This window comes from Notamacropus eugenii, chromosome 6, assembly GCF_028372415.1.
Source record: "Notamacropus eugenii isolate mMacEug1 chromosome 6, mMacEug1.pri_v2, whole genome shotgun sequence".
Classification (NCBI taxonomy): Eukaryota; Metazoa; Chordata; class Mammalia; order Diprotodontia; family Macropodidae; genus Notamacropus; species Notamacropus eugenii.
Genome location: NC_092877.1, coordinates 380,633,531 through 380,653,948, shown reverse-complemented (window position 1 = coordinate 380,653,948; position 20,418 = coordinate 380,633,531). Strand labels below are relative to the sequence as shown.

General features: G+C 42.6%; 1 protein-coding gene across 4 annotated transcripts in view; it reads right to left on the bottom strand.

The window, feature by feature from the left end:
- Positions 1 to 20,418, bottom strand: part of LPP (LIM domain containing preferred translocation partner in lipoma) — a 666,236-nt gene that overhangs the window by 90,936 nt on the left and 554,882 nt on the right. For all 4 annotated transcript variants that reach the window (XM_072618829.1, XM_072618831.1, XM_072618830.1 and 1 more), the window contains one exon: positions 14,068 to 14,237. In XM_072618829.1, the coding sequence (XP_072474930.1) occupies positions 14,068 to 14,237 (170 nt within the window). The remainder of the gene's footprint in view (positions 1 to 14,067; positions 14,238 to 20,418) is intronic.

Sequence of the window (20,418 nt, the reverse complement as noted above, 5' to 3'; positions counted from 1 at the left end):
TAGAATTGGGATAATTAAAACTTAGGAGTTTGATGATCAATTAGCTGGCTTCTGGCATGTTGTTCAGTCATTTTCCAGTTGTGTCCAAATCTTTGTGACTCCATTTGGAGTTTTCTTGGCAAAGATACTAGAATGGTTTGCCATTTCCTTCTCTACCTCATTTTACAGAAGAAGAGACTGAGGCAAAGAGGGTTGAGTGATTTCCCCAAGGTCATACAGCAATTGACTATGTGACGTTAGATTTGAACTCAGGAAGATGAGTCTTGCTGACTCCAGGTCCAGCGCCCTGTGCAATGAGACACCTAGCTGCCCCTCCAGCATGTTGAAAAGTCAGAAATCCTTTATCTGAGAAGTCTTTGGTGGCCACAGACTGGCTCACAATCTCAAGGCAATAAGGAAGGCACAAGATCTCCAAGTCCCAGCATTGGGCTAGACTTGGACTCAGGAAGGTCTGGGTTGAAATCCTTCCTCTGAGACTTATTGAACTGTGTGATCTTGGTCATCATTTTTGTTGACTGCTTATATTTAATCAATAAGTATTTACTCAGGTAGTATTTTCTTTTTCCTTTACATATGTCAGTTTTTTAAAGGTTGGTTTTATTCTTAAACCCAGCTTTGATCCACTAGCTCACTGCTACGATTCTCTTATATAACCACCTTCATATAACCAACTATTATGGTTCTTTGGTCTGTCCCCTGCCCTAGTCTTCATTCAGATTTGTGTTTGCTTTTCTATTAATTATTGCTGCTTCGCTGTTTTAGTCTGTTAAAGATTTGTTAATTTTTCTGTCTTTTTTTTTATCAACTCCTGAGTTCTTTAGACTCTAGCACAAGGCCAGATTTTGAAAAGGTACCACAATATGCTTGAAAATAGCTATGCTTTTTATTATTGTCATTTAATAATTTCCATAGAGCTAACAACTGTAGTTGTCCCAACGTTGTAGCCAAATCCATAATTCCTAAATTAGGTTTCCACTGTTTTTTGAGGCTACCTCTCCAGTCTTGTAGAAGCCAAAGACAAAAATAATCACTAATGGTTAACACTTGCTGAATCTCTTTCAAGTTTGGGGCAATACAACATAGGTGTCATTGATAAGGAGAAGCTGCATGCCCAAGACATCATGATTTCCATTAAGTTCCTGTTCTAAACAGAGAAATAGGAACAAGGAGTAGGAAAAATTACACAACAGTGGAGAGGGCTCTCAAAATGTTTCTATGGTGAAACAATCCTGGAGAACCGGCTCTCCTGGTCCTCAGTGAGAGACACTGACATTGCCCAAGGATTCCCTCTGAAAAGTACAAGTCAAACTTCTTGGTTCTACCCTGCAAATGTCTGCCAAGGCCTTGGACAAGACCTAGGATGTCATTCATCTGTTCATTGATTCACTTGATCATTCAGCAAAAGGTTGGTTTGATCCCTCATTATCTTCTAAATGCAATGGCCTAGTTGACCCAGTCTAGATACTTCAAGTCAGGACAGTGGGAGTGAATTAAGATCTTGACACCTACCTAGCTGTGTGTGTGTGTGTGTGTGTGTGTGTCTGTGTGTGTGTGTCTGTGTGTGTGTGTCTGTGTGTGTGTGTCTGTGTGTGTGTGTGTGACAGAGAGAGAGAGAGAGAGAGAGAAACTCTGACTCTCTAAGCCTCAATCTATTCATACACACCATGTGGATAACAAAGCCAGCCTTCTCAGGTCTCCACGCATAGGAGTTTCCACACTGGGAATTTCCTCTGTCAGTGAATCATAGGTCTGCCTAAATTAACTAATTAATCAATTAAGTGCAGCAATATTTGCATTAAAACATGGAAAAAAAAGTTCAGGCGTTCTTAAGTTATAAGAAGAAGGCGCCCTACCGGAGGCAAACAATATATATCTTTGTTAGATTACAGGCCTAGAACCAAGAGCAAGGCCTCTCCCTCCCCTAGACCCTCTCTAGGCACTGGAGGCCCTGTCCAGGGCTGGTGGCATCTCTCTATCCCCATGGGCCCAAACTGCCAAGGGAGGCGTTTCCAAGGCGCTGCTATTACCAGTGACCGTGTTAGGGTTGCTGCTGCTGTTTCTGAGGGGAGAAGAGAGGTCAAACTGCGTGCTGATACGGCCAGTCAGCACCCTGATTCTGGATCTCTTGGACACCAGCCGGAAGGTCTGGGCCTCTACAACGAGTGAAAGCATGTGCCTCAGTGAAAACCTGCTCACCCAGCGAGCCTCTGGGCACCCAGCTGCCTCCCACCCCTCAAAGTCTGGTCCAAGCTGCTGCTCCAGACAGGGCCTCAGGAGCCCACAGGTGCCACAAATACCTAAGGACAGACAGGCCAACCTTTTCCCACTTCAAGACACACCCTTTACCTCTCCTTTTCAAAGCTGTGCTCTTCCTTGGAAGTCCCACCAGGCTAGCAGTGGGCAACAGCTGCTCCCACCAAAATAACAAACTGTTTTTCATAGCAGAATAACTACTGATTGTCTCTGACATCTGCTGGCATATCTGGGCTGCACACACAGGGATGAATGCCCCCTCTGCTTGACTGTAAGATACCCAAACAATCTTGCTGTGATGCCATCACCCCCAGCATCCCAGAGAATTTTCCTAAATTCATCATTTGGTTTGCTTTTCCTCTGAAATAAATGAACAGTTCTCCATGTGGCGCCATACCAATCCCAATAGCCACAGTCACACAGTTCCTAAGGGTCAGAGGCCTTCTTAACTCCAAATCTTGTGTCCTCTTTGGTGCTTCCTAAGCCAAAGGAACCCCTAGGGATAAGCTTAGTGTTTACCGCTGGGACTTGTTAGGGCTACTGCCCCTGCTACTGCAACTTCTGTAATCCCCTGAACTACCATGGCCTCTTTGGGGCTGACTTTGCTCACCTATAAAGTGGACGCATTGGACACAAAAACTTATAAAGGCTCCTCTAGATCTTTAATTTCATCCAGGTGTACACCCATTCCATTTGTGCTGATATCAAGCCATGATATACATACTAACAACTCACATGGATCTACCACTTCATAGTGACCAAGAACTTTAAATACCTCAACTAAATGGATTCCCTACATGAACCCTGTGAGGTTTGCATGGTAAACATTGCCACCACCATTTTATAGCTGAGGAAATGTGCTCAACAAGAGGGAAGGGATGACTTAGCCAGGAGGAAGAATGATACAATGATTGACACAGCTTGGGACCCTGGGAAGAAAGGATGAGACATTCCGATTTTATCTTGGATGTCCTTGAAGAATGTAGGGCACACACACACACACACACACGCAAATACACACACATACACACATAGACATACAGACACACAGACACACACAGACACACACACACACACACACACTTTCTTTGTAAGGGGGCAGACTTTCTTAAAGGACTCAAGTCAGAGGGAAGGAATCCTCATGTCCCACTGAGTCCTCTGGACCTCAGCTAACTCTGCTCCTCAGCCCAACAGCACATCACAGCTGGCTGGCCAGTGTGTCTGCTTCCCCTTCAGTAGAGGACTTGTGACAGTGCTGGAGTTGGGAGCCAGACAGATCTCACATCTTCTCTTTCACCCTCTTCTGTTTGCTCAGCAGTGACACTCCCCCATCTCTCAGACCAGAGGCAGGCTGATATTCAGATGCTGTGGTCTAAGGACAGCCAGGGTCAATTGCTCAGTGAGCAAAGAATACATTAGGAGAATTGGTGGACCATGAGTGGACCCATGCTCTGCATATCAATACAACAGGGGCTGGGCCTTTGGGTGGAAGACAAGAGCAGAGGGATGTCCTTTCCAATATGGTCACAGCTTGTCTGCTAACTCAGAATGTCACTCCCACCTGTGTCTTGTTTTCCCAACATGGAAGAAGGGAAGACTGATCCTTGAGACAACTTGTACATCAAAAGGACTGAGAAACAGATGATAAGGTTCATGAGAAGGGCATTCTACACCTTAGAGGGCTTGTGCTGATTAATTGGGAGAAGTCTAGGATTTAAAATGAGCTCTAGGTCTGAAGCCTAGCTCTGCAGCATGACCACATACAACTTCGCTGACCCTGTCTGTTTATTGGCTTTCTCCTCTCCACAGTAAGGGAACTGGATCAGATGACATCTAGAGTCCCATTCCGCTCTTCCACCAAGGACTTGAGAATGAAGAAGTAGCATCCTTAAGGTTAAACTTTCTAAAGGGTTTCCTTCCTCGAGAGCCAATTGGTCCAGTTTTAAAAGACACAGCATCCACCTTTATCCATTCATTAATTATACCTTCCACTGGGGAGAAGAAGGTCGTAGACAATGGACAAGGTTGAAGCAGGCTTAATGGAGTATTCTGAGCTCAAGCCCTTGGACAAACTACTCTTCCCATCTGAACTTGCCCCAAATGTCCCAGATTGCTTGCCTGCCAGTAGGCAAAATGTACCATGACAGAGGCTAAAGACTTGGAACTGGAGGCAAGAAGCCTTGGGTTTGAATGCTGCCTTGGTCATTACGTTCTGTGGGACATTGGGAAAATCACTTATCTTCACTCAGACTCAGTTCTCTCCTAAGTTAATAAGGATGACATTAGCAATGACTTCATCAGGTTATTTGCAAGATCAGATTAAATAAGGCATGCAAAGTGTTTGCCCAACTTTAAGATGATATAAACTTATATGTGGATAAAGACAAGTAGATATCAGTGGATATTATTACTGATAAATTAAATATTAGGTAGCTAGGCGACACAGTAGATAGAGGGCAGGGTCTGGAATCAGGCAGACTGGACTCAGATAGTAGACATCTGACCCTGGGCAAATCACTTAACTTCTGTTTGCCTCAGTTTCCTCAACTATGAAATGGGGATAATAACATTATCTGCTTCACAGGGGTTGTTGTGAGAATCAAAGTCATATTTATAAAAGCACAGAGTTCAATGGCTGACACATAGTAGGCATTATAAAAATGCTTATTCCCTCCCTCCAACTTATTGCAGGACTCCTATCGAATCCCATTGAAAAAGGATGAACATGAGATCATCACGATGATTCTAATAAAAATTATTATTCCATAACCTCCCATGCTCCCTATCATGGCTGGATAATAACATTTACCTCCCGGGGTTGTTAGGAGGATCAAAGGAGAGAAGGAATTACAAGTGCTTAGCAGAGTGGCCGGCACATGGTAGGTCCTTAAAATGTTTGCCGAGTTCTTGATTTTACTAATAGTAAAGAAAAACAAATGATATCAAATGCTGGGAAGTTATGACAAACCAACATGGCTCCCAAAAAGAGACATGACAAGATAAATCCCATCAGTCTTTGCAGAAATGTACCACTACTGATAACATCAGACTTTTCTAATATGGTGTTTATTTGGCTGAACTGTTTTCCATTCCCTTTTTGCCTCTTTGCTATAAGAGATGTCTCTGCTGGAATAGATGAATGGCAGAGACGTTGGGAATGTAAGTGATAGAAACAAATCAATAAGGATTTAATAGAAAAAACAAACTAATTGTAACTACGGGTAACTAATTCCACAGCACCTTTGTGCTGACTGACACAAATTCATTAGCTTTCTCTATGTCAAGGATCTTCACTCGGAGAGTAAGCCTCCCTATACCAATGGTTTTCAGGTAGAACTCCAGACCCTACAGTTGTTTATATGAATGAGGATCTATATTGCTCCTCTTTGGTTTTTACCAATGGCACCATTTCTATGGCACCAAATGTGACATAAATAGCCAAGGAACAGTCTCTTGTCTTGGGGCTTACAATTCCTTCTCAAGCTGTGTTGTTGTTGGTATTTTTACCATAGACCAGCCAGTTAAAGGAACATTTCTCTTCCTCACCCTCCCCACCCAACACCAACTCTCCTGTGTGTGTGTGTGTGTGTTGTTTCCCCCCCTCATTGTCTAAAAATCAAGGTTTTAGTTGGTTTCCCATCCAAGTGTGTACAGAGCTGAACAGAAGAACCTGCTAGAGGAGATTACACACTACATTGCAGCAGGGGGCAATTATCATTCCTTTAGCCTTAAAATGATATAAGACAAATATTAAAGAAAATAAGGAACAGACTCTGGTCCCGGTTTTCTTTCATTTCCTTTATCACAAGAGTAGGAAGTTTACTGAATCCCCGCCAACAATTCACTCAGCCTAATGAAGTGTATAAGTAATGGGATTAAATAATCTTAAACCATTATTGCAGTGGCCTGATGTTGAAATGCTTCCAGAGGCAGAGCAGTGAGTTCATGCTTGATTTAAAACCACCCAACCAGGGGAAGGAGGGAGGTTCAAGTATGAACTTCCAGGACCTGGCAACTCTCAACCATCCGTCCCTGCTGGACAGAGTCTGGGCAAATAAGGTCATTTTTTTCTAGTCTGCCCAATCTAAATTTTTTTTCAATACTTCAGTGCTCTAATGGGCCAATTAATCAATAGCCCAAAGGATCTTTCATCTCATCCATAACAACAATGAGGTCATTCCCTTCAATCACACAGATCACAGTCGATACATAGCTACTTCGTCCATGGGAGTCTCATTTCTGTCCTTTTTAAGTTCTTCACAAGGTCTACCACTCCATGTTTTCAGTATCCTCATTTTCTCCTGACCTCATTGGATCACACAGGCTATCCCTAAACTATCCCTTACTCTGGACCTCAGAAAGGCTCATCTTCTTTTCCTACCATTCCTTGCTTTGGTGATACTCATTATTGTGTTTTTGTGCAACTCCACGCTGGAAAATCATTGTAGGTTGCTCACCCTCCCCATGGGCCTCTCCACCCCCCTTTAAGGGATATTCATTTAAAGTTCTTTGGAATCTGTAAGAGATTTCAAATTGTCAGTCATACAACACCCTATTTCACCATTATTGGATTATTGAGGGATTAGGTTTCTTTGAATCTCCTGACTAAAGAGCTTCAGTGAATGACTTCATGAGAAATTATTTTTTAAGCAGTTGCTGTTCAGTCCTTTTCTGTGCTATTCTATTCTTCATGAACCCACTTGGGTTTTCTTGGCAAAGATACTGGAGTGGTTTGCAGTTTTATTCTCCAGCTCATTTTACAGATGAGGAAACTGAGGCAAACAGGGTCAAGTGACTTGCCCAGGGTCACACAGCTAGTAAGAGTCTAAGACTGGATTTGAACTCAGGTCTTTCTGACTCCAGGTCTCACGCTCTGTGCACTCTGTTACCACCTAGCTGCCCTTAAGCACTAACTGTGTGCCAAACGCAATAGTAAACACTAGGGATACAAATGGAAAAGTAAGGATGACAAGCTGCCCCAGAGTTCTCGCTCTGTTTGGGGGAAATAACACATAAAATGATTTAGCTGTAAAGAGAACGCAAAGGTCCAAAAGCCTACATGGGTGTGGCATCAGAGCTCAGGGCAAAGCCTAGAAGAACTCAGAATTCAGCAGCAAGGGGGAGAGACATATCTGGGGATGGGAGAAGGTTGTATAACAAGACTGGGATTAAGTCCCAGAGGACCTTAGGACACTGACAGGACAGGAGAATCTTCCTCTTTCCAGAAGGGCTGGACTCGGTAACTCTTTGCTTACACGTATCACATAAAATTAAACATATCTTTAAGTACCTTTCCATTTCAGTTCCACAGGAAAGCAATAATTTGATCAAATTTAGTCAGCATTTATTAAACATCTACTATGTGCCAGGTACTGTGCTAAACCCTGGGGATACAAAACAAGGCATATGTACAAGGTGACTCAATACTTTTAGAAGGGCTTGGGACACCTGGAATGTAGTTCAAGTTTTATCAACAAATAGGTGACATTGGAAATTTCATTTTACCTCTTTGAGCCTCAGTTTCTTCTTCTGAGAAATGAGTATGGTGTAATAACATTTCTAAGGTTCCTTCCCATTCTAGACTAATTCTCTTCTCTCAATGTTGATTGCATTCACCTAGGTGGGTCAGATAGAACTAGCCTCCGCTTTTGTCTCTCACTTACTTGGTTTTTAGTGGGCAGCTCTTGCCCTTGTCCCATGTTTCCTTTTCTCTCACCTGTAAATGGAGATAATGATGCATGCCTCCTGGCAATCTTGCCTGATGCTAAGAGACTTGAGGCAGTAACATCCATAAAATGCTTTGAGTTCCTTGAAAGGAAGGCACCTTCTAGAGACAGGGCTCATCAACACATTGTCAGGCAGTCTCGAAACTTCTTGGAGACCAAGAAGGTACTTTATAACTACAGGGTCATAATCAGAATACTCATTAATCGGAGAAGTGTTTTTCAAAACATTTTTTTTCCACATTTATGTAGCTCTTTAGAGCCAATTATCCTTGGTAAGAAAAACGGGTGTGTCTATGCCCTGAAGTCCTCTAGCTCAGCTGGAGCAACAGCCTAAAGTCTCGTCTTTACATTCTCACCAAGTAACAATCATTTTGTAGACAATGGTAATGATGATAAGGTCATGTCATTGGAGCATTTAAATATCTGAAGAAATTTCAGTGGCCACTTAGTCCAACTCAGATCAGAAAGCAATCACAACTATACCTAACTATGTATGGAAAGACCTCCTTACTACCCACTGCAGGGAAAGGACAGCATGGTGAACAGGATAAAAACCAAGCACGCTGTACAGTCCTTTCACTTCAAATTCTAGCCTTGCAGAATTGCTTGGGCCTCTCAACTTCTTCTTCCACCATGGGCCAGTGCTGGGGGAGTACCAGGCACAGTAGTGGTATCAGGGGAAAAAGAATGACTGACCAAGCTGAGTTCTCTCTGCTCATGAGAAAGGAAAGGGAGTGTGAGGAGAGTGTACTGGGTGGTGGGTGGGTTCTTATTCAGTCTCTGTTTCTCCCACCCACTTAATGTCTCAGTCATAATTGCTCTTTGAACGCTTTAGAAGGAAGAGCAAAGAACATGAGAAAACATTTTTTTGTTGCCTAAGTACCAAACTCAACCACTTACCGTGGTCTCAAAGTTTTGAATGCTTTTAATTGGAGCCCTTTGTTGATATTAGGGTTCAAAAGAACATGGACATGTTTCCTGCTAATGCTTTTAGCCAAGTTACTTTCCTCTTCAGACACCTGGGAAATTAACATTCTATTTTCAGAAGCAAAGTAATCACTTAGGCTTTAACCATAATGAAAAATCTTGGGCTCCAGACTGCTCTGTGTGAGCAAGGAGAGATGATGAGGAAAATGACTGGGGAGAGACCAGATCTCAGACACTGTCAGCTCCCCCTAACTGAGTATGTCCTGCACAGTTGCCTTCCGGACTCATGGGAGCACCATATTCTGCTCGAAGTTTTCCTTCAACCCCTTGCTGCTCCCCTCTCTAACACCTCTAATTCATTTTTGGATTCATTAAAATAAACTATAAATGTACATGTTATCTCTTCCAATAGAATGTAAACTACATGCCAATAAGGAAACATCTCATTTTGTCTTCATATCTCCAGCATCCGACACACAGTAAGTGCATAATAAATCCTTGTTGATTGATTGATGACCTGACTTGAAATGAAACTTGGAGCCTTCACCCTGTTCTAGGGTTATCAGAAGATCACAGGTTTTTGAGCTTTAATTTAGCTCTTTAGTTTCACTGAAGAACACATTAGAGTCAAATGAAGATGCCCAGGGTTACAAAGCTGAACCCAGGTCTTCTTGACTACAAGGGCAGTGCTCTAAGCACTACATCTTTCTGTGTAACCTAAAAAGTTAAATTCAAACCCTTGCTCATTCATAGGAAAGGATAAGTGTCCTAATTCAGCTCCAAGTTCAAGTTATATGTATGATACATGATTGCTTTTATTAAATATTAAGTAATCACCTACTACAAGCCAGGCACTGTGCTAAGTACTTTACAAATATGATTTCATTACATCACAGCAACAACCTTTGGAGGGAGGTGTTATGGGTCTTCCATCCACTAATGAGGATTTTTTTTTCATTTTTAATTTTTTTTGGCATGGATGGAATCTGAGGTTTACAGGGATTGAAAATGCCCCTAGCCTGTGGCCTCCCTGGAGATGGACTTTGTCAGCTTCACCAAGCTCTTTCCCAGACATCTGTGAAGTGTTTCCAGCTTAACCAGATCCAAGTTAAAACTTGTGTCCCGGTGACCAAGGCCTCAAGAGCTCCCAGACATGTCTATACCAAGATGTGCTCTGAATGAGGATTTGGGTAAAGAACAGACACTAGGGATAGTAATTATCATTATCTCTACCATTGGTTTGAAAATTTCTGGCAGCCATGAGTTAATCACAAGACTAGTAGGCAATTCAATTATTTCTCTATTTTCTCCTATCTCCATGGGGTCTGATCCAAACTGAGAGATCAAGTGAGTATCAGAGATACTGAGTGGAAGTAAAACTATCCTCATGGATGTTCATATTAAGGCTGTTCCAGAACCAATAGGAGAGTGGGCCTAGTTTGCAGAAAATGGATCAAAGTGGCGGACACAGTCTCTGCAACATGAAGTCATGGAATAAGCCCTGGAATTGATGGCAGAGGACCAGGGCCAACATGCTGGTGGTGCCACTTACTCCCTAGATGACGCTGAGCAGTTTCTTCTCTCTAAGTCCTAGTTTCCTCATCATGCAATGAATAGGGTGGGATAAAAGCCCTTTCTGCTCTCTGCTGGATGATCCCGTGGTTTACTATTCTGTTCAAACAGATTCACCTGGAAGCAGCTAGACCCTGAGCTCAGCTTCCCATGAGACTCCCTGGCCTCCTCCATCCCCAATGTCATTTTAATCAGTTATACATTTGTAGAGTAAAATATGGGGTAGCCTCTGGAAAAAGCAGTCATCCAGATGACAGCAAAATGATGAAAATCCAGACCCAAGCACCATCATCTCAACTCCAAGTATTGAGCTACACTCCATGAACAAATATTGTTTGAGGGCCTCTTAGCAAAACTTAACTGAATTCTCATGACAATTCAACTTTATCTCTCTGGGATACCTGGAGGTCCCCTGCTTCCAGAAGGAACTCCATCAAAACTCTAAGTAAGAGAGGGGAAAAAGGATGCTCACTTCACCTGTAGCCACTGGGCTTTTCTCATCCTTAGGAATAGATACTTCCCAGATATTCCTGATTTCTTCTGGACTTAAGCACATTTCAGGTAGGGAAAATAAAAATGGAAGGGATGGTGAAAAGGTGAATGAGGCAGCTCTCTAAAAGACTCTCGGGTCTTAGTCCACACTTATGGGGGAGATGGATGGATCATAGATACACAATCTCCAGATCTTAGGGTTAAAGTCGGAAGGAAACAGAGAAGCTACGAAGTCCAACTTTCTCATTTTATAAATGAGGAAACATAGACCTAGAGGGGAAATGGACCTTTTAGGGTCATAAAGCTAATAAGATGCTGAGGTGGAATTTCAACTCAGGTCTTCCTAACTCCAAGTCCACTGTTCTATATACTCAATCTAGTCTTTAACATTGTTTTTGAATATATATTTACACACATTCAGTACAACTACAACTTTAACCATACACACACACTTTACAATATGTGTGGTTATGGTAGTATTTTTGGAGAGGAAAGACCTCATCACAGCTGCAAAAATGATAATTATTTTTTTTAAAAAAAGGTCTGATGACATTACTCCCTAACTTAAAAATCTTTAATGGCTCCCTATCAACTCTAAAACAAAATGATGGGTGACTTTTTTTTTGGCTATGGAAGACCTCTACAATCTGGCTCCAATCCAACTTTCCAGGATTAACAATCATTATTCCCCTTCAAAAACTCTACATTCCAGGCAAACTGGCCTGCCAACATGTCATCTCTAGTCACCATGCCTTTGCTCAACCTGTTGCCCTATTTTAGGAATGAAGTTGCTTTTCTTCAGTACCTCTTAGAATTCATACCTCCACAGTACTGGAGTAAAGATTCACACTTAGGTCTTCCTGACTTTATAACTCAGTGCAAGTGCCACCTTCTAGACTAGATTAAGGTGTGTGGAAGAACAACAGTGGAGAATCCAGGGCTGGTAGGGGCAGTGCCAACCTATGACAGAGCTAGCTAGAGAACCCAATGATGAAGTGAGAGGGATGAAAGAACCTTTTATAAAGCAGACACAAAAACCCCAGGATGGCAGCTTCTGGGGCAATTTCCAGAATACAAGACTTAGGCCCAGATGGGATCTTTGGGGAACAAAGAAGATGAAATCCAGGAAGGCTGACTTGCCCAAGGTTATATCTGTCACACAAAATTTAGGATTAAAACCCAGATCTTCAGACTCGACCACTGCATCTCCAGGGAAGAAGAGGCCACCATACCTCAGCAGTTCCTGAGGAACCTTAGACGTGATTCCATCACGGTCAACAATATGGGATTTCACTGAACAACATTACATCAGATCAAAACCCACTTCTCACTTAGTACCAGGTCTTAGAGACCTGCCTCAGGTCTAAAAAGGAAAAGTAAGCAGACCCAGGTCACATAAGTGGGAAAAACTCTATCTGAGCCCCTGACTGTAGAGGCCATCTTTACTTACCCTGCCTGCCATCTCACACCGTGATTACATTGTTCTTTAGAAAAAAAAAAAACTAAATGAAAACAGAACAACAGTATCGTTCAGGTTCCCAAAGCTGATCAATTATCTGATGGCAGGGAAATTAAGAAACTACCATCAATTCAAAATCCATCCCACAAAGAAACAGTAAGTTTTGTTGACCCACAATAAGGAATCAGGAAGACAATTTAGAAATGCTAACCTGGGCTCCTGGAAAGCAGGTTGTGTTTGCTTTTTAAAGTAAATAATAATTAACTCAGAGTATTGATATTCATTTTTACTGTGAGCTATAATGAAGGATTAGTAGGAAAAGTTCATTAGATGAGACTAGACATGCTGTATCACAGAAATAGATGGGTTTTGAGAAGCCCATCAATTTGAATGAGTCAGAAAGGGCCCACAATGCAGAGGAAGGGGCTTTAGGAGGCCTGCTGGCCAGTCCTGGTTTTGTCACTCATCCCCTGAGCAGTGGCAGGACTCCTAGTCATTGAAGTTGTCCCAAAATACAAAGCGCTACCTCAGGGAGACAGGATCTCCTCTACATGCATCTCAGTTTCCTCATCTGTAAAATGTGGAGGTTTGACTGGATCACCTCTACTTTCTCTTTCAGCTCTAGGGGCATGATCTTTTGACTCTCTCATCTCAAAGGTCCCTTTGAACTCAAATACACTAGGATTATGATTCCATAACTGAATAACTATTGACTGAGAGATATTATTTTTAAAAATGCATGGCTGTGCTGTTTGAGAATTCTGCATAGGGTATCACTGGATTGTGAGCTCAGAACTAGGAAGAACCTTAAAGTCCATCTAGCCCAGTTCTGTCCTTTTACAGATGAGTTAACTGAGGCCTGGAGAGGTCAAATAACTGGTCCAAGGTGACACAGGTATCACAGGCATGGTTAGACCCCAGGCTCTGCCTCCAAAATTGATGTTCTTTTCACTGTGCACTAGCTGTCTCTTCCTTACAGGTTCCCCTATACTACTTTGTCTCTTCAATTAACAATGATGTCTATGTGTGTAATTTTTAAAGAATTGCAATAAGACTTAAATACATAATTTGTTTTGACTCTTGTAACATTCTTGTAAAGCAGATGAAGCAAGAATTTATTACCCTCATCACTCAGATGAAGAAAGTGAGACTCAGAAAGGCCAATCACCTAGCCTTTGGTCATATAGCCAGCAAGAGATGGAGATCAGAGAAGAACCCAGGTGTCTCCTAACTACAGTTTTTTCTTGTTTAATTCTTTCCACATAAACACCCAATGAAGATAAGAGGAGGACAATGTTTCCCTGAATACATTAGTCAGCTAGCACTTGTAAAGGATCTATTATGAAACAGCCTGAACCCTGGAGCGCATGAGTAAAATGGGATGGCAGGGAGCGAGGTGATCGAGTCTTTATGTAGAAAGGTTAACATGGAGTTGGGGGAGGAATGAGGAGGTTGGAGGGTTTTCAGAAGGCCTTGTCATTGTGGGCTGAAGCCACGTCTTGCTGATACATCAGACCAACCACAGCATTGTCCTGACACAAGCAGACCTTCAACAAGTTGATGAGTAGGGAGAGAACAGGCACTGACCCTCCCTTTAGGACTAGGACCAGCAGACAGGGAAGGGTTCCAAACACTTACTATGTAGCAAGGCTCACAGTATGCCTTCTTCTCAACAGCGTAGAAGGGCTGTCCACGGAGCTTGGTGCTGCAGATGACACAGGTGAAACAGTCCACATGGAAGACTTGGTCCATGGCGGTACAGCCGGTGCCTTCACCAACAACATTCTCACCACAGCGGGCACAGCGGCCTGAAAGATATCAGGTTGGAGAAAACCATCTTAGAGACACTAGGAAATGCCCAGGGTCCTAAGACACCCAGCATGCATACGTAGAGGCAGGAGAAGGCCTTCACATTGAGGAGAGAAGGATAGACAAACACAACAGCTGTCATAGAACATCTTAATGCGTGTAACTACTTAAAGTCAACCTGGAACAGGCACGCACCCAGGAAACCTGGGCTCAAAATCTGGATCTGCCACCAAGTCATTTCTGATGTGGCCCTGTGCAACACAGTGCCCAAGCTCAATGACCAAGCAAAGCTTTAGGATGTTCAGAGGTGTCCTTTCTCATAAGTGAATGGAGATTTCATGGGTGCAAGAATCCAAGTGGTCCGGAGTGAGAACAATGAGAGATGACCATCCCACCCTAAAGCCTCACCCTGGCACAAAGCTCAACGGGCATAGAGCAGAAGAAAAGAATAAATCAAAGATGGCACAAATCAAGGTGTAGAGATGGTCAAAAACTTAGCTAGATGAGCAGATATCTAAATAATAACCACAAGTCAAGACTCAAAGAAAAAAAGATTTCCCCAAAGGTCTAAAAGAAGACCTGGAAGAAATGAAGCAACTGATAACAATAAAAATATAAGTGAAAGATCTTGCTGAGGGTAGAGGAGGATGAAAGAAGATATAGTTTAGAAAAGAAACTACCAAACTTTACCGAAGAAACTAAATTCCGGAGAAGGAAACAAACAGAAACAAATGACTATTAGAGAGCAAAACATTTAGAAGAAAATTAAGTTTGCAAATTAGAAAGAAAATTCTAAAATATTGACTTGAAAAACCATTCAGTTGAAGCCTATTAGACTCCCTTAAAATTATGAGTAAAACAAAACAAAAAAGTCTCGGATACATAATTAAATAAATCATACATGAAAACAATTCAGCTCCACGAGTCAGAGGGCAAAGAGAAGACAGAAAGAACCAACCATTCACCTCTTAAAAGAAATTTCAAAAATTCTCAAGAATGTCATAGACACTTGTCTGCATCAAAGAAAAGCTTCCTGAAGCATCAAGAAAGGAGTTCAAGTACCACGGAACCATCATCAACGTCATACAAGACCTGGAAGTATCTTCCAAATATGAGAGGAGAGTTAGAAATATAATGCTTCCAAAGTCAAAAGATATTGACTTTTGGACAAAAGTATGCCAACCTTCAAAGCTGAGCATAACTCTACAGAGAGGGAAAAGGAGTTTTCACAGAATAGAGGACTACCAAGCATTTCTGACGAAAGTTCTAGAATTTGTTAGGGGCAAGATTGGAGGAGGTGGGATGAGGCAGCTGTACAATGTAATGGATAGAGCGCAGGTCATGACGTCAGGAAGGTCTAAGTTCAATCTAACTTCAGACACCCTCTAAGTGTAAGACCCTGGTCAAGACTCTATTTCCCTCAATTTCCTCATCTGTTAAAAGGGGATAATAACAACAATATCTACTTCTTGGGGTTCCTATGAGGATAAAATGTGATAACATTTGCAAAATGCTCTGCTAATCCTAAAGCACTCTATGAGGACTTTGAAAGGGGAAAAAGAGGGCATTTTTTTAATGTACAGAGAATAGAAGGAGGCCCAGACAAGCTGGCCTGTTTAGAAAATAACATGAGGAATTCATTTTATACATCTTTTAAAAGGAATTAGTATGAAATGGACATTCATATTTTCACAAACAATTATCCTTTCGGGGTTTGGCTATCTATATGGAAATGCTTATCTGTTTGAGTTGAGACAATAAAAAATTAAAAGGTCGAGAAAAAAAGGTGAAAAAAGTAAATTAACCACCTAGGGCCTTTGTTTCCTCTGTTCTGCTTAAGGTCTATTTCTCTTCCCTGTGGGATTATACTTGGTTTTTCAGGACAGGTTATTCTCAGACATGATATCTCTTTCCCTTCTTGGAATGTGGTATCTGATCTCTTTCTTCATTTAAAATGGAGGCATTTGGCAGGGGGACCTCTAAGGTCCCAACCCCAATATTCTACATTGTTTGTTCTGCAGGAGAATAAAACCTGGCTTATGGGGGAAAGGGAAATAGTGGCCAAACCTGTGTCATCTTCATTTTCCATTAGGCAGGGGAATCTGGGAATATTGGTGCTAAAACTGGGAAGTTAACCTAATCTTTCCCGGGGATACCTAACTTCTTCCAGGGTGGATACGTGGAAAGGTAAAGGCTATGAAGTCACAGGACCTAACTTTAAATACTGGCTCTAGAATTTACTAACAGAATTAATCAGACAAGTCACTGATCACCCTTCCTGATCTCACCTGATTGTCTTAAGTCAGTGGCCAAATGGCAGGGAGCAGCTCAGATGTGAAGGGGCCCAGACCCTGCCTCTTTGGGGAATACAGGGAGAGAGCATTGACCTCTGAGACAGTCAGTCTGGCACCTGTGCCAGCACTGGATTCACAAGAACAGAGGCAAGGCAAAAAATATAAATAAAAATAACCCCATGCATCAGCAGAAAAGGAAGAGCACTGCGAATGCTCCATTTTAGCAGGATGACAAATTAGGGCCATGCCTTTCGGAGAACCTCTTGGAAGGGACAGGAGAATTCTCATCAGCTGGGCAGAGCCACCCTCCTCCTCCAGGCCAGCTTGGGTTACACTCCATTAACCACACTCTACCATCTCATCACTGCCCATCTGTGAGACAAGCATCTCGGCATCCCCCAGCTATGAAAACCTAAGGACTCACATCGCGGGCTGGCAGAAGAGTATATGGGGAAGATGACTGACTTCAGTGGCTCCCAAGAAGCTTTATCATGGGCTAAGAGCTGGCACAAGACACTCATGAATGGTGATGATGGGAGAGCCAGAGTAGCTGAGGACAATGGAACTCAGTGGGTCCATGGATACAGGAGGGATATAAAATGCAGTGAATGAGGCCCAGGGAACCAATGAAAGTCCTCAAATTGCCATGCCCAGAAACTCAAAATGGCCAAGCTGAAGGCAGTCTTTTTATTAAATGTTGCTTCATGGAATCTAAACTGGCACTGCCACATGGGTTGGCACATGTATCGACAGCTGGTGCACCCTCCCTTTTTTCCAGTGAAAGAGACGATGGGGCCCATAAAGCCAGACACTACCAGTGCTGGGAGGGAAGAAGGACATTTTCCATTCTGATTATGGATCCCCAGTGTCCACAGCTTCATGGTGCCAGCCCAGGCCACAGGCTCATCTGCATAGCTGGCCTTATCCACACTTCTTTAACCTTCCACCCCAAGCTGCTCTTGGAGGCTCAAGGCACAGATACCAACTCACAGAAGCTGGGCCAGGAAGACTCAGAATGTCCCAAATCAATCACTGATTCTCTTTCTGTCCAGCCATGTTCAAAACCATATAGGCTGTTCATGACATCTTCCCAGAATCCAGGAGAGATGGTAAATTCATACATTTTGGGACCGGGCCCAGGGAGAAAGAATGTTTCTGGGCAGCCAAGTCTTCTCAGATTAGGGCGAGGCTTCAACCTAATGCAGCTTCCAGGTATTTGCTGCTTTTTGGTGGAAGTGTCTTGAAAATATTCCACACAATTCCCTAATGTGTTCAAAAGAAATCACTGAAATTAAATAAATAAATAAGAAATCACTGAACATAGTGCTGCCTTAAGGGTACCTGTGATTTAGGGGCACCATTCTGGGAAGCTGGGGCTGTGACTGGCTGAAGTAGAATCATCCTCCAGGATGTCATGGTCTGGCACACAGGACAAAGCAGGTGAAAACCCTGGTAGTGGCCCTGGGACCTGCTTTCTTAGAAATGATGATGCTAAATAGCATTCTTTTTTCACTGATGGGGTGAAATATTACAACAAGGTATCTTGGCTGCATCAGAACAGTTACTAGTCTGCAAAGAACAAGGCCCTTGGGGGCTGGGATGGATGCTTTGGTCTTTGTACCCACTCTCCCACCCATAGGATCCAACGTATAACACAAATATGCCAAATGAGGCCGAAAACAAGTTAATGAATCCAGGTGAGCCATGGAAAATATCGAAGCAACCCTCATTCAGTGAGCCTTTATTGGTTAAGCTCATGGTACGTGCCAGGGCTAGTGCCAACTTCTGAGCCTGCAAAGACAGAATCGTCCCTTCCAATAGCAAACTTCCATACTTCTGGGAGAAAATATGCAAATGAATAAGAATGTACAAAGCATGTGCAAACCAGAAACTAATCTATGAGAGGAAGGCACTAGACAGTGGGGAGCTTCAAGAAAGGTCTTATTCTTTAACAGATCAGTACCTTTTAAATGTTACTTCCACTTTCTACATCACGACACCAACCACCTCCTTTTCAGCTCAAACCTAACTGTTCTATTTCACCTAAAATAGATGTATTAATGGGGCTGGAATAGCAGCGTATGTCTGTATCAGCACACAAAACCTCCCTGCTGATCCTAGATGGCAGACCATGACTTAGTTCACAGCCCATTCAGTCATCCATCCAAGTCTCCTTCTTCACCTCTACTGACTTTCCTGTACATCACTCCTCTGGGTTGTCTGACCAGTTACAGAGAATGTAACTCCCAGAGGACTGAGCCACCCCTCCCCTACCCCTTTTAATGTGCATCTCCAGAGCAGTAGCTGACACAAAGCAAGTCCTTAATAAATGTTTTTTTATACATTCAATCATTCAATTAGTCAATCATTCATTCCTTTACCTTTTCAATCATCTGAATGACACTAAGATGGGTTAGTGAAGGGCTACAATTCTGAAACCCTCTTCTGTCACCTACTACCTGTGTAGACTTGGGCAAGTCCTCTGACTTTCTTAGGGCCTCAGTTACTTTGTTCAGTCGTTTCCAACCCTCCATGACTCCATTTGGGATTTTTGTGACAGAGATACAACAGTGGTTTACCATGTCCTTCTCCAGCTCATTTTGCAGATGAGGAAACAGAGGCAAACAGGGTGCAGTGACTTGCCCAGGGTCACACAGTTAGAAGTATCTGAGGCCAGATTTTAACTCAGGGAGAGCAGTCTTTCTGACTCCAGACCAGTTCTCTATTTAGTGCACCAAAAAGCTGCCACAGGGACCTCAGATACCTCATCTATAAAAGGAATAAGATGGATCATGTGACCTTGAAAGTCTCTCCCCCACAAAATCTAAGATCTTATGTTCCTATTCCTGGGTGACCTCTAAGATCTGATGTGTTTTAAATCATCCTGATCCAAGATCTTTACCATCAAATAATGTACCATACTAGATATGGCCCCAAGACACCGTTTTCTTGATGCTATTTCGTGTCTGACCTTGAAAAAGGTCTAAGCACAAATGACCTTTGAAATAACACCCACTGTGCCACAGAAAACTAGAAAGTCCTTTATCACGGATGTATCATGAGTTATTTATCTTATGAAATATGTTTTTATTAAAAATATTTACTAAATTGTTCACACTTGTTTTAATTCATATTCTAAATCATCGCTAGCTCTATAGTTGGCATCTAGTGCCCAGAAAGGGAGAAGAAGTGAGTGAAAAGGATTCCCAGCTGCCAATACTGTGTATGGCACCATGCTTCTGAAAGAGAAAGAGTGACGAGGTGAGGATGAGGTGAGGAGAAGGGACATTTTAGGAATGTGGGCCAGCCAGTGTCTAGGAATGGAGATGAGGTATGGCGTGTCATGTGTGAGGAAGAGAGAGGAGGCCAGTTTGGCTGAAAAAAGGAGTGTGGGAACGTCTAGAGCAATTTCCAATGAGGCTGGAAAGAGGAGTTGGTGCCAGGGTGTGTAGGGCTTTAAAAACTAAACAGATGGACTTATATTTTATCTGAGGAAATCACCAGGGTGGTTTGAGCTGTAGAGTCACATGGTCTGATCTGTACTTAGGGGAAAGTAATTGGCAGAATGCTTAGGATGGACCACAGTGGGGAAGAAGCTAAGGTTGGAAAAGCAATTAGGAGGGTTTTGTAATAATCGAGGAGAGAGGTGATAAGAGCTTTAACTAAGGTGTAAGAAGCATGAAGGGAGAAGAGAAGAAGTGAGGGAGATACCATCAAGGTAAACCCAGCAGGATTTGGCAAACAATTGGATAGATGCCATGAGAAGCAGTGAAAAATTCAGGAAAATGCCACGATAGCAAACATGTTAATGATGGAAGGATGGTAGGAAATGGAACTTTGCCCCATCTGGGCCTCAAGTTTTCATCTATAACATGGGTAGGGAGTA